Source organism: Strongylocentrotus purpuratus, unplaced genomic scaffold, assembly GCF_000002235.5.
Source record: "Strongylocentrotus purpuratus isolate Spur 01 unplaced genomic scaffold, Spur_5.0 spur5_scaffold_7, whole genome shotgun sequence".
NCBI classification, from domain to species: domain Eukaryota; kingdom Metazoa; phylum Echinodermata; class Echinoidea; order Camarodonta; family Strongylocentrotidae; genus Strongylocentrotus; species Strongylocentrotus purpuratus.
Genome location: NW_022145613.1, coordinates 23,442,537 through 23,467,725, shown reverse-complemented (window position 1 = coordinate 23,467,725; position 25,189 = coordinate 23,442,537). Strand labels below are relative to the sequence as shown.

General features: G+C 38.1%; 1 protein-coding gene across 1 annotated transcript; it reads left to right on the top strand.

Moving 5' to 3' along the window:
• The first annotated feature begins 493 nt into the window (after positions 1-493).
• Positions 494-24,770, top strand: LOC115919886 (leucine-rich repeat-containing protein 15-like). The gene is made up of 3 exons (XM_030974472.1): positions 494-613; positions 14,089-14,526; positions 23,095-24,770. Exons 1-3 carry the CDS (start codon positions 494-496, stop codon positions 24,271-24,273), a joined length of 1,737 nt encoding a protein of 578 aa, XP_030830332.1. The 3' UTR covers positions 24,274-24,770.
• Positions 24,771-25,189: the final 419 nt, after the last annotated feature.

Here is a 25,189-nt window from a genome sequence, read left to right as displayed (position 1 = left end):
ATAAATGTAAACCGTCATATTCATGTCATATTTTCAATAAAGCATTTATTGTTTACTAGATACAATAAACAGCACTGTGTGCACTTTGAACTTGGCGGTTAATTGAAATGTATGCAGATACCTTTAAATACAATGAATGATCACATGATATGATTCAACCAATGGTGTTGACTAGTGCTATGAATATGTATACCGTGACAAATTCGACGGCGGGGCGTTTAAATTTCATTTCAAGATCAAGCAACGATCACAAACTAAACATGGCCTCCGTTAAAACTAGAAATTCTAGAATGTCTGTTTTCTCAGTGCACAAATCGTCATTTTCAGGGCAAGAAGTGAAATGCTGTTCTATATTTCTTACCATCTTGATCATGTGCCTGTGTCGGTGCGTTGAATCTCAACGCTCGTCGCCTTGTCATAGGAAATGCTCTTACGTTGAAGCTTTTCAGCAGGCCAACTGTGAATATAGATCATTGGACACTATACCCATCGAATGCAATGCTGCTTCGTACGGTCTCTCCGTTACAATCACATCACCACGATCGAACCTCAGATTTTCAGAGGCTTTCCATTCCTGAAGTACCTTTTGTTGTCTAACAACAACATATCACACGTAAGTACCGCCTTGCAATTAGTACCATTATCAATGTAAATATATATATATAAATTATGTTGTTATTACTTAGAGCAATATAAGGGAATGTATCTATAGAGATTGAGATATATTGAAGAGACTCCACTTGAAGAAGGGAGAGAGGGGGAGAGGAGAATAAGGCAGAACAAAAGAGAAGGAGAGATAGAGAAAATATCAATGAACCCGTAGTGTATAGAGTTCAATGGAAAATATGGAGTGTATTTTGGTTTTCTCTTCACAGAGTTCAGGAGAAATTTTGAGTTTTGGGGGTATTGTCTTCATAATCTACCGAGGACCTGGAAAGGTCATCGAAAGAAAACAAATATTTGAAACGTAGACTTGTAAACTAAAGTCCAAGGTTGAATTAAATATAATTGTCATGTATATGATCCATAGACCTGCATGTATGTTTTCATTATTTGCTATTTGGGGGTATGGAAACCCGTTGAGACTGTTGGAATAAGACAGTTGTAGTCTAATTCAACTTAACCATAAGTTACTCCGATGCACAGGATGTCAAGCGTAGTACATTGAAACTATAAATTTCTTGTATGTTGTGTTCAAATGCTGTAGGCTACGACCAATGCAATGGTAACTGAAATTCAAAACGGCCGTTGAAATTCAAACACAATGGCCGGGGATTCCTCTCAGATCAGTAATGGCGTACGCAGGATTTTTTCAAGGGGGGGGGGGGGGTTAAAATCTGGCCCAAAATATTTTGCTCCCGAAAATTTGAAAATCGCGCCGGCCGAAAAGTCGCTCAGTGGGGGGGGGGGGGGGGGGGGGGGGGGGGGGGGGGGTAAGCGGACAATTTTTTTTTTGGTCTCGAAATTTGAAAATTTGACATTTTTTTTTTCGTGGGGGGGGGGGGGTAAGGTCACTTTACGTTAGCCGTTGGCATAATTTTTTTTTTTTTTTTTTTTTTAAATAAAAAAACGAAACAAAACAAAACAAAGGGGGGTTTAGTTTTTTTAGGGGGGTTTACACACATAAAAATATCAAAGGGGGGGGGTTTGAACTCCCAAAACCTCCCCCCTCCCCCCATCCCCCCCCCCCCCCCCTGCGTTGAATTAAATATAATTGTCATGTTTATGATCCATAGACCTGCATGTATGTTTTCATTATTTGCTATTTGGGGGTATGGAAACCCGTTGAGACTGTTGGAATAAGACAGTTGTAGTCTAATTCAACTTAACCATAAGTTACTCCGATGCACAGGATGTCAAGCGTAGTACATTGAAACTATAAATTTCTTGTATGTTGTGTTCAAATGCTGTAGGCTACGACCAATGCAATGGTAACTGAAATTCAAAACGGCCGTTGAAATTCAAACACAATGGCCGGGGATTCCTCTCAGATCAGTAATACTGTGCACAGGGGCGTACGCAGGATTTTTTCAAGGGGGGGGGGTTTAAAATCTTTAATAATTTAATTATTATTAAAGCATGAGTTTATAGATGTAAACCTTATATTGGCAAGGCGGCAATTGACTTTCATGAAGAGCAGAAACGCATTAAAAAATAAAGTCCTTCTTTTGTTTAAATATATACTTGTGTTCCTGGACCTTGACGTCAACTAGGGGTCAACACATCCGGGAGTATTTTGTTTTCTAATTTTGTTAAAAATGCCCATAATTTATGAGATTTACCTTAGAAAATTATTCTTTTTCGTAGGCGGAAATTTTCCATGGAGGGGGGGGGGGGCTACCCCACTTACCCCTAGCCCCTATAAATATGTGCTAATAGTGTTTTGTCACTTATTAATACAAATTTATACGGTTACCTTTAAATACATCAAATCGTCACCCAATGGTTCAACCAATAGCGATCGACCATATTGTATGAATATGTATATAAAGTCGACCGCGGGGCATTTAAATTTCATACTGGTACTGGTACATTCGAGCAACGATCACAAACTAAACATATCCTCCGTTAAAACTACAAATTCTAAAATGTCGGTGTTCTCTGCGTTTTCACTGCCAGGAGTCAAATTCTCCACTATATTTCAAGCCATCTTGATCATGTGTCTGTGTCAGTGCGTTGAAACTCAACGCTCGTCGCCTTGTCATAGGAAATGTTCATACGTTGAAGCTTTCCAGCAGGCCAACTGTGAATACAGGTCATTGGACACTATACCCATCGAATGCAATGCTGCTTCGTACTTGTCTCTCCGTTACAATCACATCACCACGATCGAACCTGAGATTTTCAGAGGCTTTCCATTCCTGAAGTACCTTTTGTTGTCTAACAACAACATATCACACGTAAGTACCGCCTTGCAATTAGTACTATTATCAATATAAATATATATATACATATATATATATATATATATATATATATATATATATATAAATTATGTTGTTATTAGTTAGAGCAATATAAGGGAATGTATCTATAGAGATTGAGATATATTGAAGAGACTCCACTTGAAGAAGGGAGAGAGGGGGAGGGGGAGAATAAGGCAGAACAAAAGAGAAGGAGAGATAGAGAAAATATCAATGAACCCGTAGTGTATAGAGTTCAATGGAAAATATGGAGTGTATTTTGGTTTTCTCTTCACAGAGTTCAGGAGAAATTTTGAGTTTTGGGGGTATTGTCTTCATAATCTACCGAGGACCTGGAAAGGTCATCGAAAGAAAACAAATATTTGAAACGTAGACTTGTAAACTAAAGTCCAAGGTTGAATTAAATATAATTGTCATGTATATGATCCATAGACCTGCATGTATGTTTTCATTATTTGCTTGTTGTGTTCAAATGCTGTAGGCTACGACCAATGCAATGGTAACTGAAATTCAAAACGGCCGTTTTAAAAACGGGGGTTTTAAAATCTGGCCCAAAATATTTTGCTCCCGAAAATTTGAAAATCGCGCCGGCCGAAAAGTCGCTCAGTGGGGGGGGGGGGGGGGGGGGGGGGGTAAGCGGACACTCTTTTTTTGGTCTCGAAATTTGAAAATTTGACATTTTTTTTTTCGTTGGGGGGGGGGGGGTAAGGTCACTTTACGTTAGCCGTTGGCATAATTTTTTTTTTTTTTTTTTTTTAATTAAAAAACAAAACAAAACAAAACAAAGGGGGGGGGGGTTAGTTTTTTTTAGGGGGGTTTACACACATAAAAATATCAAAGGGGGGGGGTTGAACTCCCAAAACCTCCCCCTCCCCCCCATATGGAAACGTTTGCTTGTATTTTTCTCATAAAAGAATTTGACCACAAAATGACTCCCACACGGTGTTGAGTGCTCAGGGGTCACAGGCCACTGGCTTCATCGGGCAGGTAGTTCCATTATATGAATGGGTAAATTAACTATTACAAAATGAGGGGACACATCACATTGTACAATAGGGACACACATTGTTTTTATTGTGCAGAACATACTCTTTTATTGACTTACTTATTGCATACAACTATAAAACCAAAATGCATTTTGTATTCTAACAATTGAGTACAAAGAATAATAATAGGTGAATGAAATGCATTAAACATCACAAACACCTGGGGAGGAAGCATTCATAAATTTGAATATATATAGTTGATAAACGACTCCGATGAAACTATAAAACCAAAATGAAATTTGCGTTCTGGCAATTGGAGTACAAAGAACGATAGCAGGTGAATAAAAATGCTTCAACAGCAACACAAACACCTGGGAAGCTAGGAAGCATCCATAAATTTGAATAATTTAATTGATAAACGACTCCGCATGTGAATGTTTGTTGGAGCAGAAAGCAGTGGATTCCTAACAACTCGAACCCATAACAGAATGTCGGAACGTAAATTAAATTAGGCGCGGTTGGAAATGCATCTTTCCACCCTGCGACTTTAATGGTACGATCCAGTAAATTAAAACAGTAAAATGGCTCTTATTTTAAAATTACTCATCAAATAAAACCCAAAACTTCAGTGATATCGCAAAAATATGTTATATCTTACTAATAATGAAAAAAAGATATATAAACATTGTGAAAGTGTCGCATTTTACGATAAAAGACACCGATTTAGCGAAGATGACCTCATTAGTGCGCTTGCATCAGGGAATTCAAGGTCAAAAGGTCAATTCAGACGCTGATAAATTATTGGTCGAGCCTTTTTGTTTCCTTTATTCCGACATAATTATACAATCAATCAAAACAAGTTTAATGCCAAAAGAAAGCTAACGATTAGTATTTTCATTAACCGTTTGCCCCAAAGTCGCTTGACCAAAGTGAAACGAGTGAGAGCTTGCGAGAGCGGCCAAAGTGTGATTGAAACTCGCTATTTGTTATTCTTCAACGCAAAAAGAGTCGACATTGTGCTGGATAAATGTATTTTTCCGACGAAAGTACAGAAAATTTGCATATGGTCTTTTTATATTATACTTTATGAAATGTTACCCGAGTGACTTCCGGGCGCCCCAATGCTGGAAAGAAACGCACATTTTAGAAAACTTCACTTTTTCATGGAAAAATGCTTATTTGTTCTATGCACGCAAGTCAAATTGAGCGGATGATACGGCGTTTCCATATGCCCCCCCCCCTGCGTTGAATTAAATATAATTGTCATGTTTATGATCCATAGACCTGCATGTATGTTTTCATTATTTGCTATTTGGGGGTATGGAAACCCGTTGAGACTGTTGGAATAAGACAGTTGTAGTCTAATTCAACTTAACCATAAGTTACTCCGATGCACAGGATGTCAAGCGTAGTACATTGAAACTATAAATTTCTTGTATGTTGTGTTCAAATGCTGTAGGCTACGACCAATGCAATGGTAACTGAAATTCAAAACGGCCGTTGAAATTCAAACACAATGGCCGGGGATTCCTCTCAGATCAGTAATACTGTGCACAGGGGCGTACGCAGGATTTTTTCAAGGGGTGGGGGGTTTAAAATCTTTAATAATTTAATTATTATTAAAGCATGAGTTTATAGATGTAAACCTTATATTGGCAGGGCGGCAATTGACTTCATGAAGAGCAGAAACGCATTAAAAAATAAAGTCCTTCTTTTGTTTAAATATATACTTGTGTTCCTGGACCTTGACGTCAACTAGGGGTCAACACATCCGGGAGTATTTTGTTTTCTAATTTTGTTAAAAATGCCCATAATTTATGAGATTTACCTTAGAAAATTATTCTTTTCGTAGGCGGAAATTTTCCATGGAGGGGGGGGGGCTACCCCACTTACCCCTAGCCCCTACAAATATGTGCTAATAGTGTTTTGTCACTTATTAATACAAATTTATGCGGTTACCTTTAAATACATCAAATCGTCACCCAATGGATGATCCGGGGAATGATCACAATGGTTCAACCAATAGCGATCGACCATATTGTATGAATATGTATATAAAGTCGACCGCGGGGCATTTAAATTTCATACTGGTACTGGTACATTCGAGCAACGATCACAAACTAAACATATCCTCCGTTAAAACTACAAATTCTAAAATGTCGGTGTTCTCTGCGTTTCACTGCAAGGAGTCAAATTCTCCACTATATTTCAAGCCATCTTAATCATGTGTCTGTGTCAGTGCGTTGAAACTCAACGCTCGTCGCCTTGTCATAGGAAATGTTCATACGTTGAAGCTTTCCAGCAGGCCAACTGTGAATACAGATCATTGGACACTATACCCATCGAATGCAATGAACCCGTAGTGTATTTATTTATTTTATTTATTTATTTATTTCTGATCTTTTGACAGGGTAGCCCATTCACCAGCAAGAAGTGGTCTTCCATGGGGCCCTGAATGAACATATTTACATTGTTTATAAACATTTATACAGAACAGTTACAAAAATAATACTCGTTTGCAAAATTAACATATATCATTAACCTAGTAAGCAGTAATGTCAATAGGAAAATATTAATTAAGTCGCAATTATGTGAATAAGACATGTAAATATTACAGAACATGCACGTAGTGTATGTACGGCTGAGCCATTCACAAATTACAACTTTGTTTAAACAATCTCTTAAATGAATTGACAGAGGAAGCCGTTCTCAACGAATTATCTAGCTTATTCCATTCAAATATGGAAGAAAACAATTGGGCTACACTTATAACAATCAGTGTGAAATCTAGGCACACGTAAACATCCACTGTCTATTTGCCTTGTATGATGCTCATGTACATCATTAGGATTGATTAAGCCTACCTGAAGGTAAGAGGGTGCTGTTATGAACGCATTTATATATCATCATAACGCGACTTAACTCAAACCGCTTGTCTAGTGTCATCCATTTAAGACTTGTGAACAAATCAGCCGACGGTGTGTCATATGTCTTGTTCAATATTATTCTTGCGGCCCTCTTTTGAATTTTTTGCAGCTTAGTTGTATGAGAATGAAATCGGTTCGACCATACAACAGAGCAGTAATCTAATCGTGGCAACACTAGACTGTTATAAAGTAACTTTAAGGATTTTTGAGGCAAAAAACTCTTTGCTCTCTTTATCATGCTAATGTTTTTCTGGGTAAGTTTACTTACGTTTTCGATTTGTTTAGACCATTTCAATTCTTCATCTATCAAAAGTCCTAGGCATTTGGTGAATTGAACTCTTTTGATCAAATTGCCGTTTAATGAAATGGTGAAAGATTCAATTTCTTGAGATTAGCAGGAGAGCCTATTAACATGACACAAGTTTTTTCAGTGTTAAGAACAAGACGATTTTCCTTAATCCATGCCATGACTCTGTTTAACGCAACAGTTAATTTTTCTTCCACAACAGTTGCATCATTTGCACTGACGGTAAGTGTCGTATCGTCAGCATACATATCTATGATACCTTCAGGAGTACATTCAGGTAGACTATTAACATATATTGAAAATAAAAGGGGACCAAGAATTGAACCTTGTGGCACACCTAATTTGATGGTTGATGGATGCGACTTGGCTCCTTTGAATTGGGTCACTTGTTGTCGATCCCCTAAATATGATTTGAACCAATAAATAGTCCTATTACTACAACCTATACAAGCTAGTTTATGTAGAAGTAGCTCATGGTCAACAGTATCAAAAGCCTTACGAAGATCTATGAAGGCAACTCCAGAAATTTCTTTGTTATCAATATTCAACGACCATTGATTTACAAGTTTTGCAAGGGCAGTAGCTGTTGAATGTTTAGGTCTAAAACCAGACTGATTAGGGTGTAATAATTTATTCACGTCCAAGAATTCACTGAGTTGTTGGTGGACGGCCCTTTCTATAATTTTACTCACGATAGGTAATATCGAAATGGGACGGTAATTATTCAAAGAAGAAATATCTCCAGATTTGAATATTGGTACTACCCGAGCCTTTTTCCATTCACGTGGAACAACTCCTGTAGACAGGGATTTGTTAATGATATCACAAAGAGACTCTGCGATAACATTCTTCGTCATCTTTAAAAGTTTACAGCTGATGTGATCTTCACCAGTTGCTTTATCTATACTCAGATTATCAATCTGTTTCAATACAAAATCCTCAGTAATCAAATTCAAATTAAATTGCGAATGAGTTGGACCAATATTATTGTCCTCGTCTACTCTCAGTTGAGACTTATTCCTTCGCAGGTCCTTTGTAATCTTAGTAGCATTAGAAATGAAAAAGTCATTAAAAGCTTCAGCAATATTTGCATTGTCTGACACATTAGCACCATCAACATTTATGCTATTGGGAGATATAGGTAATGACTTAGGCACAAGGTTTCTCAAACATCTCCACATTTGCTTACTATTGTTATGATTTTGCGAGATCTGGTCTGCATTATATTCTCTTTTTCTTTTCCTCATGAGATGAATAACTGTATTCTTTAGATATTTGTAGGTGTCCCAAAGATCATCACTTTTGTTAGCTTTAGCAGCTTTGAGAACTTTATCACGTTCCGTCATAAGCTTAACAATCTCGTCAGATATCCGTGGACATGCCTTTTTTCTTATCCGCTTTTTACATACTGGTATGTGCTTGTTGATTATATTATTGAATAGAGTCAACCACATATCCCACGCAACATCAACATTATCTATATCTTTTATGACCTGCCAAGGAGTACTTCTCAATTCACTGTAAAATTTCTCCTCGTCAAGATTTTTAAACGAGCGAAATTCTGCGTATTCGGATTTGTTATGGATCTTTGCACTAAAATCGCGAACCGTATACACCAAATAATGATCACTTATGCTAGTTTCAAAAATTCCCCATTCATTGTAAAGTTCCTTGTCTGATACAAATATCAAATCAATTAAAGTAGAAGAGGTATTTGTAACTCTTGTGGCAGTATCAATTAGCTGACTTAACCCGTACATATTTGTATAAAACATTAACTTTTCAGCATTCAGATCAAGTTGGTGTGGCATACAATCACAATTGAAATCACCTAAAATAATACAGCTCATATCTTCCGAGAGAGCAGAGTCCAAATTTCCGTCTAATTCTTCAAAGAAATCAACGTGAGAATTTGGAGGTCTGTAAAACTCTCCAACCAGGATGGGAGACTTATTTGGATAATGCAATTCAAACCAAAGGCATTCTAAAGTAGAAGAAATCAAATCATCCCTTCTTTTATAATTGAACCTCTTGGATATATATACAGCCACACCACCACCATGTCTCGTACGGTCTCTACGCAATAAAATATAATCATCTATATACAATTCAGAATCATCAATCATGGAGTCGCAAAATGTTTCATTTAAACCAATAACATCAAATGATGCATTTCTCAGAAGTAATCTAAGTTCGTCAATCTTAGCAACTAAGCTATGAATATTCAAATGGGCAAATTTTAAGCCCCTGTTTCTAAACGGAGGAACTGAACCACCTTCCAACTGTTTAATGTTACTCTTATTCAGTTCATGAGATTGATCCTGAAGATTATGATGTAGTATGCCAGTACCAGAGACAGAGTTTAACTGCATGTTGCCATGACGAGACGTAGATGCTCGTTCCACCCCTGTTGAGCTTTTGTCAGTGGAAACATTGGAAGAGCAGGTGCAGACTTTAGCCTCCCTCTCGGAGCAATCATCTCGAATAGAGTTCAATGAAAAATATGGAGTGTATTTTGGTTTTCACTTCATAGAGTTCAGGAGAAATTTTGAGTTTTGGGGGTATTGTCTTCATAATCTACCGAGGACCTGGAAAGGTCATCGAAAAGAAAACAAATATTTGAAACGTAGACTTGTAAACTAAAGTCCAAGGTTGAATTAAATATAATTGTCATGTATATGATCCATAGACCTGCATGTATGTTTTCATTATTTGCTATTTGGGGGTATGGAAACCCGTTGAGACTGTTGGAATAAGACAGTTGTAGTCTAATTCAACTTAACCATAAGTTACTCCGATGCACAGGATGTCAAGCGTAGTACATTGAAACTATAAATTTCTTGTATGTTGTGTTCAAATGCTGTAGGCTACGACCAATGAAATGGTAACTGAAATTCAAAACGGCCGTTGAAATTCAAACACAATGGCCGGGGATTCCTCTCAGATCAGTAATACTGTGCACAGGGGCGTACGCAGGATTTTTTCAAGGGGGGGGGGGGGTGTTTAAAATCTGGCCCAAAATATTTTGCTCCCGAAAATTTGAAAATCGCGCCGGCCGAAAAGTCGCTCAGTGGGGGGGGGGGGGGGGGGGGGGGGTAAGCGGACACTTTTTTTTTTGGTCTCGAAATTTGAAAATTTGACATTTTTTTTTTCGTTGGGGGGGGGTAAGGTCACTTTACGGTAGCCGTTGGCATAATTTTTTTTTTTTTTTTTTTTTTTTTTTTTAAATTAAAAAAACAAACAAAACAAAACAAAGGGGGGGTTTAGTTTTTTAGGGGGGTTTACACACATAAAAATATCAAAGAGGGGGTTTGAACCCCCAAAACCTCCCCCCTCCCCCCCCCCCCTGCGTACGCCCCTGACTGTGCACATTGTGATGGCACAGTACAGGTGTGAGCACATTTGACTGTAGCAGAAGTGGTAGCAGAGGAGCCGCTCCCGGGAAGTGTGGGAGGGGGGGGGCAAGGGAGCATAGTGCCAGAGGCGGCCCTCCGAGGAGGCGGCAAGGGGCACATTGCCCCCACACTTTTTCAAGCACTCCAAAAGTGCCCCTTTTTACATAGGGAAGTGCCCCTTTAAATTTGGCAAGTGCACATATTACTTTGGAAAAAAGAGCCCTTCCCCTTTTCACCTTGGTACTTGGTTGGGTAATCCCTTTGGCAGCTCACTCGGGAATCTATACTGGGATGGGGAGGTGAGGCGAGTAACTACAAGGAGTGTCATGAATTGCAGGAATGGTGTGTGGACAAAGCACTTGTTAATTTACAGTAAAATGTGCTAAGTCCAGTGTATGTAAAAACCAAGCTAGTAAGCTTATATGATGTGGGAACCAACAAGGGGCTGCATCATTCTGATGGAGGGTAGAGCAGCTGAGCAACTGCTGAGCCTGGCAGATGATTCCAGATCCTTATTGCATCTGATGAGTGCCCTTGTTATATTGACATGTGCCCCTTTTCCGTCGACAAGTGCCCATTTATAAGCGTCTATTTTCCATTCACATAAGTGCCCTTTTTCCATTATCATGAGTGCTCTTTTTAATCTCTAGTAAGTGCCCCTTTTTAGGTACGAGAAGTGCCCTTTTAATTTTCGGTAAGTGCCCCCTTCACGTCTGATAATTGCCCAATTCAAATCTGAGAGGTGCCTCTTTTACTTTGACAAGTGCCCCTTTTCTTTTGTAAGAAGTGCCCCTTCCCCTGTTAATAACTACCTCTGTTTAACCCGAGTTAAACAGGGGTAACCACACTTTTATTTTCACATGTGCCCCTTTTCCATTCAAATAAGTGCCCCTTTTCCTTATGACAAGTGCCCCATTAAAAAAGAGCCCCTTCCCCTTCTCATAAATGCCCCCTTTTTTGATTTCTGGTAAATGACCATTTCCAGGTACGAGAAGTTACTCTAGGAGCGATTTCCCCAAAGCTTGATCCCTACGCTCACTCGCATTTATAGATGATATAATTATGTTACTTATCAAAGGTCTTTTCATTCTTCCGTTATTAGCAATTTTCTTATATCCCCATCAAGATTGGGGTTTTTCCTCTTTAGAAGATGTAATTTTTCGCATTGAGACCTAACAGGGAAGTGACCCTTTTACTTTGACAAGTGCCAGTTTTTTTTTGTAAGAAGTGTCCCTTCCCCTGTTAATAACTATCTCTGTTTAACCCGAGTTAAACAGGGGTAACCACACCTTTTATTTTTACATGTGCCCCTTTCTCATTCAATAAGTGCCCCTTTCCTTATGACAAGTGCCCCATTAAAAAAGAGCCCCTTCCCCTTCTCATAAATGCCCCCTTTTTATCTCTGGTAAATGACCCTGCCAGGTACGAGAAGTTACTCCTTTTCACTTCAGATAAGTGCCCCTTCACCTCCGATAATTGCCCATTTTCAAATCTGAGAGATGCTCGTTTTACTTTGACAAGTGCCCCTTCCCCTCCTGATAAGTGCCCTTTCATCTCTACAAACTACCCATTTTCTTTTCTAATAAATGCTCTTTTTCCTTCTTAAAAGTGCGTCTTCCCCTTCTTATAGTTACCCTTTTCATCTCTGATAAGTGCCCCGTTTATTTAACATGTGCCTCTTTCTCTTTTGATAAGAGCCACTTCCCCTTTTGCATAAAAGCCCCGTTCACTTCCGATAAATGCCCCTAAAAAAATCTTATCGGTGCTCCTTTTCTTCAACAAATGGACATTTTCATTTATCATAAGTGCTCGTTATTCATTCTCATAAGTGCTCTTTTTCGTCCCTAGTGAGTGCCTCATTTCTGGGTGTGAGAAGTGCCCCATGTTCACCTCTGATAATTACCCTTTGTAGTTGACATGTGCTTCTTTTCTTTTCTAATCAGTGTCTTATCCCTTTCGATAAGTGCCCCTTTTACTTTCATCATTAAACGTCCATAATTTAAAGCAACCACGAGCCATTCCTTCGAAAGCTCGCTCGCATTTATAGATGATATAATTAAGTTACTTATCAAAGGTCTTTCCAGTCTTCCATTATGAGAAAAATTCTTTTACCCCCATCTGGATTGTGTTTTTCCTTTAAAAGATGTAGTTTTTGCACTGATTAAGCTATAAAAAAAAAAGAGGAATAGGAAGAAAGGGAAGAAAAAGAAGGGAAAAGAGAAATGAAAATATGTTAAAAAAACTAGAGATTGTGAAGAGAACGAATTTTACCAAAAGTATACGAGAAAAAAAAAGAAAAAACAATTGAAAGGCGTAAAATTCTCAAAAAGATTGAAATGCCGATAACACCAAAAAAAAAACACAACTGCGACCTCAGATTTTTTATAGGGGCATTTATCGCGAGGTGGAGGGGGATTTATGAGAAAGGGATGGGGCACTTATAAGAAGGAAAAAGAGCATTTTTTAGGAAGCAAAAGGGGCACGTGTCAACACAAAAGGGGAAGTTATTGAAGATGGAAGAGCGCTTATCAGCAGGAATAGGGGCACTCAAAGTAAAACGAGTCCCTCTCAGAATTTAATCGAGTCATTACCAGAGATGGAAAGGGGCTATGAGAATGAAAAGGGACTGTTTTCATAGATGAAAAGGTGCGCTTATCCGAGTTAAAAAGAGGTAGTTATTAAAAGGGGAAGGGGCACTTCTTACAAAAAAGGGGGTACGTCAAAGTAAAAGGGGCAACTCTCAGATTTGAATAGGGCAATTATCAGAGGTGAAGGGGGCACTCATCAAACGTGAAAAAGGGGCACTTACTAGAGATACAAAAGGGCACTTATGAGAATGGAAAATGGACACTTATTGCAAAGGAAAATGGTAACTTGTCGAAGGAAAAGGGGTACGTGTGAAAATAAAAGGGGCACTTATCAGAGGTGGTAAGGGGAAGGGGCACTTTTAAAAATTAATAGGGGCACCATAAAGTAAAGGGGCACTTTGGGGTACTTCAAAATAGCCGACATGGGGTAATTTATCCTGTAGAGCTACATTAATGTCTTTTTCAAATAGAGACCCATCTCATAATTATATAAAGTAATTGCATTGTATTAATATTTTGAAGGAAAAGGCTTTTGTTGCACATAAATGAGCTATTTTTTGTTTGCACAAAGGGCACCTTTGCCCTCTAAGTTCAGATGAGGTAAAGTTTCACTGATCACAATAACAATTATTACACATCATTGTACAATCCAATGACTTTATTGGGTCTTTACATTGAGGAATCGCCTCTAATTACCAAATGGGCACATAAAGAAACATTTTCATAGTCCTGTGTTTCTTTACATACTCGCTATCCGATGTGAGGTGATGTTCTTCTCAATATTGGTATTGGTCTCCCAAAGTGGGCTTCACTGCCTAGTCTCCCCCCCCCCCCCCCCCCCCCCCCCCCCCCCCCCCCTCCCCCACCCCCTCTTGAATTATTCACAGGTTTCTAGTACAGTAAACATATCAGTTGTTATGCTGGAGATTATTTACAAGGCCTTTCTATCTTACTCCTCCAGATCGAAGCAAATACATTTATTGGGGCACCTCAACTCAAGTCAATCAAGCTTCTCTACAACAATCTACAAACATTCGATGGATATGCGCTGAATGGAACAGAAAATCGACTCAGAAACATCTACCTGAGTAGGAATTCGCTACGAGTAATAGAAAACGGGACCTTTCAACTCGTACCGAAGCTAGAGGTTATTGACCTCTACCAGAATCACCTATCTCAACTGACTTCAGGCGTCTTCCAAGAATTAAAGAACCTTGAACGTCTCTTCCTCGGCATGAACAAACTCCTTGATCTTCCTGAAGATATCTTCAAAGACCTGTCATCGTTAGTTTACCTAGACCTGTCCAACAATTCTCTCTCATCCCTTACCATTGATCTCTTTGTGCATATGGATCATCTGATGACCATTGATCTCTCTGGAAACAGATTGGTGCTATTGGCAATGTTCTTAATCTTCCAAACATTCGTCTGGACTTACGTGGAATAGTCTACGTCAACTGACAATGTGACTTTGGAAATCTTGACAAACAATGTTGAAATTCTGTTTCTGGAAGGCAACCTTGGGATTGCATCTGTGGCCTGGAGCCATTGCGTCAGTGGTATCAACAACTCTCCATAACAACGATGAAGACGTCAAGATTGATAATCCAATATGTTCTAATCCAAATGGACTAGCAAATCACAATATAAGTTCTTTGAACTTTTCTTTTTGCGAGGACATAGTAGCTAAAAGTATGGAAACTTCTACGTTGAACGTCATCCATGATGACGGTCAGAATAGAAACATCCTAATGGCTGCTGATCAGACGTATCAAGATGTCACTAGAAGAACTGAAACTAGTAAAATAGATGGTAAATTGAATGTTATCATTATTGTGGTTGCTGTTGTAGCGTTTGTCGTAATAATCGTTATCGTCTCTCTCATAATCCGCAGGGTAGTTTTGTTAAAGAGGCGTTCCAATGATATAAAAGCAAATAAAGACTCTGAAAGTAACGGACGAGGAAACTGGGGTGGGGGCGAAACCAGTATACAAATAGAGACGATGAATATGAATCTTCGGAGGAAGAAGAAGAAGGAGACGTTAATGAACGCACACCATTAAAACGCGAGAGAAATCGTGGAGGCATAGATCTGACACCAAAGGAAAGAACATGCAGGAAAAATTTGTTTTGAATAATAGTTATGAAAACACAAACCGTTGTGTCTAAATTCATATACTGTTTAACCCTTCACATGGTTTCTTTATTGATATACAATATTAAAGATACAAATTATACAATATAACATTTACAATCAAGTATAATTTCTCCTTGCCACTTTAGAATACATGAAAATCTTATAGATAGGCAAAAATCATTTTAAGAAGCATTCAGAGAGTTTAAATTTTAAAAAAATATAATTGATAGTTTCAAACAAGAAGTTGAGAGAAACGAAATGTCAATCTCAAAGCCGGACCATTAGACTAATTTTGCCAAGGGATTAGCAATGTTTATTTTGTATATTATATTCTAATTTCAAAATGTTAACCACCTACCCTCTCAAATCACCAACTCATCAGCCGAAACTTGCCAAAATACAGACGGCCATTCTTCGAAGCTCGTACTCACCGGTCCACACCAGCGTGTGAGAAAAGGCAAAAAAGAAGCTAAGTCATCGGATTTACGAAAAAATACACAATGAAGAATTAAATCAAGTGAAGGGTAGTAATTGAAAATGTAGCAAAAATCAATTGCTAAGAGAAGTCGAAAGCAGTAAAATTTGTGTCAATATCTCCTTTTTTTCGTGGTATCGTGCGCTGTCGTAGCATAGCAGGCCCCAGATGTATATTATTTAGTTTTCCAAATTGTAAATTGTATATAGGCCTATGTATAATGCTGGTAATATATCGTAAGAGCGTTAAAGTTGTACATACATGTATATTATAGCAAATCTTCTCTTTTTTGTAAATAGTGCAAATATTACCAGTGCCTGTTTGTGAGATAGTGGGCCCCGTCTTATAAAGAGTTGCGATTGATCCAAATCAATCACAAGTTTGCAATCTCCCATCTCTTATGTACATATATATGTTGCAATTAATATCAACTCTGTATAAGACGGGGCCCAGTGGTCCGATGTAAAATGAAATACATTATAATCATCGATCATCCCATTTGGAAATGTAATATTCGTGTTCTTGAACTTTTAGCTGTACATACATACATATACATACATTTTCTTCTTTATCTAAGTGATTATTATTTCTTTCATGCTATTCAGATTCTTAATTATGCAATTTAATGAAGCGTGCTAAGAATATCTCGATATTACAATGAACAGTTTAGATTATATCTCTTGCAATCGTCTAAATATCGAATTCATGTATTCCTTGAACAGACAAATGTATATACCTAAGCAATGACGCAACGCAATAAAATTTGTATTTTCCAAAATCCTTTCCTTTTGTATTATGTATTGGTGTGGTTATGTCTATTTCCATTCTTAAACATGCTGTGAGAGCCAATACAACAACAACAAAAAAGCGAAATTATGCTAGAAAGATATGAAAATGAGAGAGATAGAGAGAGAGAGAGAGAGAGAGAGAGAGAGAGAGAAAAAAAAGAGAGGGAGGGAGAGAGAGAGAGAGAGAGAAAAGGATGTGGAAGAGAATAGAAGGAGTCGCGACAATCCTTAGTTAGCCTAAGAATGTGTATCTGCAAAATGCAATGCATTCTCAAAATCTCACACTCCTCGATTTGGAAATGATTATAACAGGGGGTGATCACCTCCCTGATCATAATAAACAAATAATAACAAAACGTGGGATATTTTCATTATCAGTAGACAATACCATGTTAAAGGGTACTTTTAATTCTAAACTTCTTATATATATATATATATATATATATATATATATAATATATATATATAATATATAATAATATATATATAAAATGTATATTTTGATTTGATTTAGCTTTTCTACCAAAATATCCAAAATTAAAATAACATATATAAACCATAAAGTATTACAATATATAGTACAATAAACAATCTCTCTGTCTCTGTCTCACTCTGTCTCTCTTTATCACTCTCTCTCTCTCTCTTTCTCTTCTCTCTCTTCTCTCTCTCTCTCTTTCTCTCTCTCTCTCTTTGTATCTCTCTCGCTATCCAAAACAGAAGGGAGGTAAATGAAGGAGGACGAACTAGACATACTGGCCTACTGCAGGGGCTTGGGGATGCTGCCCCCCCCCCCAAAAAAAAAGAAAGTTCCACGCCCACAAAAGAAAGAAAAGAGAATAACAATAGAAGGTGAAGGGCTAGAAAGAAAAAATTGCCATTTCGTTTATCACTACTTTCTTTCATAATAATTGTATTGGTCACATCAAGTATATTTTACAGTCAAGCCATTAAAGTACGTTTTTAAGAACTTATTATCATACGTTTTTTTGAGAAAGTCTTCCTAATTAGTTATTTTTTTTTTAGATGTATAAGTCCTTTTCATTTTTACTGCAAGGAGTCAAATCCTCTACTATATTTCTTACCATCTTGATCATGTGCCTGTGTCAGTGCGTTGAAACTCAACGCTCTTCGCCTTGCCATAGAAAATGTTCGTACGTTGAAGCTTTCCAGCAGGCCAACCGTGAATATAGATCATTGGATACTATACCCATCGAATGCAATGCTGCTTCGTATTTGTCTCTCCGTTAAAATCACATCACCACGATCGAACCTCAGATATTCAGAGGCTTTCCTTTCCTGAAGTACCTTTTGTTGTCTAACAACAACATATCACAAGTACCGCCTTGCAACCATTATCAATATAAATATATATATACATATATATATATATATATATATATATATATATATATATATATAAATTATGTTGTTATTAGTTAGAGCAATATAAGGGAATGTATCTATAGAGATTGAGATATATTGAAGAGACTCCACTTGAAGAAGGGGAGAGGGGGAGAGGAGAATAAGGCAGAACAAAAGAGAAGGAGAGATAGAGAAAATATCAATGAACCTGTACGTAGTGTATAGAGTTCAATGGAAAATATGGAGTGTATTTTGGTTTTCTATTCATAGAGTTCAGGAGAAAATTTTGAGTTTTGGGGGTATTGTCTTCATAATCTACCGAGGACCTGGAAGGTCATCGAAAGAAAACAATATTTGAAACGTAGACTTGTTAACTAAAGTCCAAGGTTGAATTAAATATAATTGTCATGTATATGATCCATAGACCTGCATGTATGTTCTCAGTATTTGCTATTTGGGGGTATGGAAACCCGTTGAGACTGTTGGAATTAGACAGTTGTAGTCTAATTCAACTTAACCATAAGTTACTCCGATGCACAGGATGTCAAGCGTAGTACATTGAAACTATAAATTTCTTGTATGTTGTGTTTCAAATGCTGTAGGCTACGACCAATACTGAAACTGAAATTCAAAACGGCCGTTGAAATTCAAACGCAATGGCCGGGTATTCCCCTCAGATCAGTAATACTGTGCACATTGTGATGGCACAGTACAGGTGTGAGCACATTTGACTGTAGCAGAAGTGGTAGCAGAGGAGCCGCTCCCGGGAAGTGGGGGGGGGGTGGGGCAGGGGGCATAGTGCCAGAGGCGGCCCTCCGAGGAGGGGGCAAGGGGCACATTGCCCCACACTTTTTCAAGCACTCCAAAAGTGCCCCTTTTAATTTGGCAAGTGCACATATTACTTTGTAAAAGAGCCCCTTCCCCTTTTCACCTTGGTACTTGGTTGGGTAATCCCTTTGGCAGCTCACTCGGGAATCTATACTGGGATGGTAGGTGAGGCGAGTAACTACAAGGAGTGTCATGAATTGCAGGAATGGTGTGTAGACAAGCACTCGTTAATTTACAGTAAAATGTGCTAAGTCCAGTGTATGTAAAAAACCAAGCTAGTAAGCTTATATGATGTGGGAACCAACAGGGGGCTGCATCATTCTGATGGAGGGTAGAGCAGCTGAGCAACTGCTGAGCCTGGCAGATGATTCCAGATCCTTATTGCATCTGATGAGTGCCCTTTTATATTGACATGTGCCCCTTTTCCGTCGACAAGTGCCCATTTATAAGTGTCTATTTTCCATTCACATAAGTGCCCTTTTTCCGTTATCATGAGTGCTCTTTTTAATCTGTAGTAAGTGCCCCTTTTTAGGTACGAGAAGTGCCCCTTTTAATTTTTGGTAAGTGCCCCCTTCACGTCTGATAATTGCCCAATTCAAATCTGAGAGGTGCCTCTTTTACTTTGACAAGTGCCCCTTTTCTTTTGTAAGAAGTGCCCCTTCCCCTGTTAATAACTACCTCTGTTTAACCCGAGTTAAACAGAGGTATTTATTTTCACATGTGCCCCTTTTCCATTCCAATAAGTGCCCCTTTTCCTTATGACAAGTGCCCCATTAAAAATCCCTTCCCCTTCTCATAAATGCCCCTCTTTTATTTCTGGTAAATGACCCTTTCCAGGTACGAGAAGTTACTCTAGGAGCGATTTCCCCCAAAGCTTGATCGCTATGCTCGCTCGCATTTATAGATGATATAATTATGTTACTTATCAAAGGTCTTTTCATTCTTCCGTTATTAGCAATTTTCTTATATCCCCATCAAGATTGGGGTTTTTCCTCTTTAGAAGATGTAATTTTTCGCATTGAGACCTAACAGGGAAGTGACCCTTTTACTTTGACAAGTGCCCGTTTTTTTTTTGTGAGAAGTGTCCCTTCCCCTGTTAATAACTATCTCTGTTTAACCCGAGTTAAACAGAGGTAACCACACCTTTTGTTTTGCCCCTTTTCCTTATGACAAGTGCCCCATTAAAAAAGAGCCCCTTCCCCTTCTCATAAATGCCCCCTTTTTATCTCTGGTAAATGACCCTTGCCAGGTTCGAGAAGTTACTCCTTTTCACTTCAGACAAGTGCCCCCTTCACCTCCGATAACTGCCAATTTTCGAACCTGAGAGATGCTCATTTTACTTTGACAAGTGCCCATTTTCTTTTGTAAGAAGTGCCCCTTCCCCTTTTAATAACTACCTTTGTTTAACCCGAGTTAAACAGGGGTAACCACACCTTTTATGTTCACATTTTTCCTTTTTGACAAGTGCCCCATTAAAAAAGAGCCCCTTCCCCTTTTCATAAATGCCCCCTTTTTATTTCTGGTAAATGACCCTTTCCAGGTACGATAAGTTACTCTGGGAGCGATTTCCCCCAAAGCTTGATCCCTTCGCTCGTTCGCATTTATAGATGATATAATTATGTTACTTATCAAAGGTCTTTTCATTCTTCCATTATAAGCAATTTTCTTATAACCCTATCAGGATTGGGTTTTTTTCCTCTTTAGAAGATGTAATTTTTCGCATTGAGACCTAACAAATCTTTAAATTTGTTGAGAGGTGACCCTTTTACTTTGACAAGTGCCCTTTTTCCTTTCAAAGAAGAGCCACTGGCTCTTTGAATAACTATCTCTTTTTTAACTCGGATAAGCGCTCCTTTTATATTCACATGTGCCTTTTCCTTTCTAATAATTTCCCCTTTTCCTTATGATAAGTTCCCCCCCCCCCCCCAATTTTATAAAATAGAGCCGCTTCCCCTTTTTATAAATGCCCCTTTTCATTTTAATAAGTGCCCCCTTCACCTCCGATAATTGCCCTTTTTCCTTTGAAAGAAGAGCCACTGGCTCTTTGAATAACTACCTCTTTTTAACTCGGATAAGCGCTCATTTTATATTCACATGTGCCTTTTCTTTTCTAATAAGTTCCCCTTTTCCTTATGATAATTCCCCCCAATTTTATGAAATAGAGCCCCTTCCCCTTTTTATAAATGCCCCTTTTAATTTTCATAAGTGCCCCTTTTCAACCCTGGTAAATTAACTTTTTCAGGTACGAGAAGTTACTCCTTTTCACTTCAGATAAGTGCCCCTTCACCTCCGATAATTGCCCATTTTCAAATCTGAGAGATGCTCGTTTTACTTTGACAAGTGCCCCTTCCCCTCCTGATAAGTGCTCTTTTAATCTCTACAAACTACCCGTTTTCCTTTCTAATAAATGCTCTTTTTCCTTCTTATAAGTGCGTCTTTCCCTTCTTATAATTACCCCTTTTCATCTCTGATAAGTGCCCCGTTTATTTTAACATGTGCCTCTTTTTCTCTTTTTGATAAGAGCCACTTCCCCTTTTGCATAAAAGCCCCATTCACTTCCGAAAAATGCCCCTAAAAAATCTGATCGGTGCTCCTTTTTCTTCAACAAATGGACATTTTCATTTATCATAAGTGCTCGTTATTCATTCTCATAAGTGCTCTTTTTCATCCCTAGTGAGTGCCTCATTTCAGGTGTGAGAAGTGCCCCATGTTCACCTCTGATAATTACCCTTTGTAGTTTGAGACGTGTTTCTTTTCTTTTCTAATCAGTGTCGTATCCCTTTCGATAAGTGCCCCCCTTTTACTTTCATCATTAAACGTCCATAATTTAAAGCAACCACGAGCCATTTCCCCGAAAGCTCGCTCACATTTATAAATGATATAATTAAGTTACTTATCAAAAGTCTTTCCAGTCTTCCATTATGAGAAAATTCTTTTACCCCCATCTGGATTGTGTTTTTTTCCTTTAAAAGATGTAGTTTTTGCACTGATTAAGCTATTAAAAAAAAGAGGAAGAGGAAGAAAGGGAAGAAGAAGAAGGGAAAAGAGAAATGAAAATATGTTAAAAAACTAGAGATTTATGAAGAGAACGAATTTTACAAAAAGTATACGAGAAAAAAAAAAAAACAATTGAAAGGCGTAAATATTCTCAAAAAGATTGAAATGCCGATAACACCAAAAAAAAAAGACACAACTGCGACCTCAGATTTTTTATAGGGGCATTTATCGCGAGGCGGAGGGGGATTTATGAGAAAGGGATGGGGCACTTATAAGAAGGAAAAAGAGCATTTTTTTAGGAAGCAAAAGGGGCACGTGTCAACACAAAAGGGGAAGTTATTGAAGATGGAAAGAGCGCTTATCAGCAGGAATAGGGGCACTCAAAGTAAAACGAGTCCCTCTCAGAATTTAATAGAGTCATTACCAGAGATGGAAAGGGGCTATGAGAATGAAAAGGGACTGTTTTCATAGATGAAAAGGTGCGCTTATCCGAGTTAAAAAGGGGTAGTTATTAAAAGGGGAAGGGGCACTTCTTACAAAAAAGGGGGTACTTGTCAAAGTAAAAGGGGCAACTCTCAGATTTGAATAGGGCAATTATCAGAGGTGAAGGGGGCACTCATCAAACGTGAAAAGGGGCACTTACTAGAGATGCAAAAGGGCACTTATGAGAATGGAAAATGGACACTTATTGCAAAGGAAAATGGTAACTTGTCGAAGGAAAAGGGGTACGTGTGAAAATAAAAGGGGCACTTATCAGAGGTGGGAAGGGGAAGGGGCACTTTTAAAAATTAATAGGGGCACCTTTAAAAGTAAAAGGGGCACTTTTGGGGTACTTCAAAAAGTGGGGGCACTGTGCCTTCAAAATAGCCGACATGGGGTAATTTATCCTGTAGAGCTACATTAATGTCTTTTTCAAATAGAGACCCATCTCATAATTATATAAAGTAATTGCATTGTATTATATATTTTGAAGGAAAAGGCTTTTGTTGCACATAAATGAGCTATTTTTTGTTTGCACAAAGGGCACCTTTGCCCTCTAAGTTCAGATGAGGTAAAGTTTCACTGATCACAATAACAATTATTACACATCATTGTACAATCCAATGACTTTATTGGGTCTTTACATTGAGGAATCGCCTCTAATTACCAAATGGGCTCATAAAGAAACATTTTCATAGTCCTGTGTTTCTTTACATACTCGCTATCCGATGTGAGGTGATGTTCTTCTCAATATTGGTATTGGTCTCCCAAAGTGGGCTTCACTGCCTAGTCCCCCCCCCCCCCCCTCCTTGAATTATTTCACAGGTTTCTAGTACAGTAAACATATCAATTGTTATGCTGGAGATTATTTACAAGGCCTTTCTATCTTACTTCCTCCAGATCGAAGCAAATACATTTATTGGGGCACCTCAACTCAAGTCAATCAAGCTTCTCTACAACAATCTACAAACATTCGATGGATATGCGCTGAATGGAACAGAAAATCGACTCAGAAACATCTACCTGAGTAGGAATTCGCTACGAGTAATAGAAAACGGGACCTTTCAACTCGTACCGAAGCTAGAGGTTATTGACCTCTACCAGAATCACCTATCTCAACTGACTTCAGGCGTCTTCCAAGAATTAAAGAACCTTGAACGTCTCTTCCTCGGCATGAACAAACTCCTTGATCTTCCTGAAGATATCTTCAAAGACCTGTCATCGTTAGTTTACCTAGACCTGTCCAACAATTCTCTCTCATCCCTTACCATTGATCTCTTTGTGCATATGGATCATCTGATGACCATTGATCTTTCTGGAAACAGATTGGTTGCTATTGGCAATGTTCTTAATCTTCCAAACATTCGTCTGGACTTACGTTGGAATAGTCTACGTCAACTTGACAATGTGACTTTGGAAATCTTGACAAACAATGTTGAAATTCTGTTTCTGGAAGGCAACCCTTGGGATTGCATCTGTGGCCTGGAGCCATTGCGTCAGTGGTATCAACAACTCTCCATAACCAACGATGAAGACGTCAAGATTGATAATCCAATATGTTCTAATCCAAATGGACTAGCAAATCACAATATAAGTTCTTTGAACTTTTCTTTTTGCGAGGACATAGTAGCTAAAAGTATGGAAACTTCTACGTTGAACGTCATCCATGATGACGGTCAGAATAGAAACATCCTAATGGCTGCTGATCAGATGTATCAAGATGTCACTAGAAGAACTGAAACTAGTAAAATAGATGGTAAATTGAATGTTATCATTATTGTGGTTGCTGTTGTAGCGTTTGTCGTAATAATCGTTATCGTCTCTCTCATAATCCTCAGGGTAGTTTTGTTAAAGAGGCGTTCCAATGATATAAAAGCAAATAAAGACTCTGAAAGTAACGGACGAGGAAACTGGGGTGGGGGCGAAACCAGTATACAAATAGAGACGAATGAATATGAATCTTCGAAGGAAGAAGAAGAAGGAGACGTTAATGAACGCACACCATTAAAACGCGAGAGAAATCGTGGAGGCATAGATCTGACACCAAAGGAAAGAACATGCAGGAAAAATTTGTTTTGAATAATAGTTATGAAAACACACACCGTTGTGTCTAAATTCATATACTGTTTAACCCTTCCACATGGTTCCTTTATTGATTATACAATATTAAAGATACAAATTATACAATATAACATTTACAATCAAGTATAATTTCTCCTTGCCACTTTAGAATACATGAAAATCTTATAGATAGGCAAAAATCATTTTAAGAAGCATTCAGAGAGTTTAAATTTAAAAAAAGATAATTGATAGTTTCAAACAAGAAGTTGAGAGAAACGAAATGTCAATCTCAAAGCCGGACCATTAGACTAAATTTTGCCAAGGGATTAGCAATGTTTTATTTTGTATATTATATTCTAATTTCAAAATGTTAACCACCTACCCTCTCAAATCACCAACTCATCAGCCGAAACTTGACAAAATACAGACGGCCATTCTTTCGAAGCTCGTACTCACCGGTCCACACCAGCGTGTGAGAAAAGGCAAAAAGAAGCTAAGTCATCGGATTTACGAAAAAATACATAATGAAGAATTAAATCAAGTGATGGGTAGTAATTGAAAATGTAGCAAAAATCAATTTGCTAAGAGAAGTTGAAAGCAGTGAAATTTGTGTCAATATTTCCTTTTCCGTGCTATCGTGCGCTTTCGTAGCATAACAGGCCCCAGATGTATATAATTTAGTTTTCCGATTCCTTTTTTGTTGTTGTTGATATTTTGGTATTTGTAAATTGTATATAGGCCTATGTATAATGCTTGTAATATATCGTTAGAGCGTTAAAGTTCTCTTTTTTGTAAATATTGCAAATATTGCCAGTGCCTGTTTGTGAGATAGTGGGCCCCGTCTTAAAGAGTTGCGATTGATCCAAAATAATCATATCTGATTGATACACGTCTGTAACCCCCCCCCCCCCCCAAAATCAATCACAAGTTTGCA

Excerpts from the sequence above, each read along its gene's own strand:
- LOC115919886 (XM_030974472.1), top strand. The coding sequence starts at position 494 with ATGCAATGCTGCTTCGTACGGTCTCTCCGTTACAATCACATCACCACG. Across the intron at positions 614-14,088 it reads CTAACAACAACATATCACAC|ATCGAAGCAAATACATTTAT; the intron begins GTAAGTACCGCC and ends TTACTCCTCCAG. Across the intron at positions 14,527-23,094 it reads GAAACAGATTGGTGCTATTG|ATCGAAGCAAATACATTTAT; the intron begins GCAATGTTCTTA and ends TACTTCCTCCAG.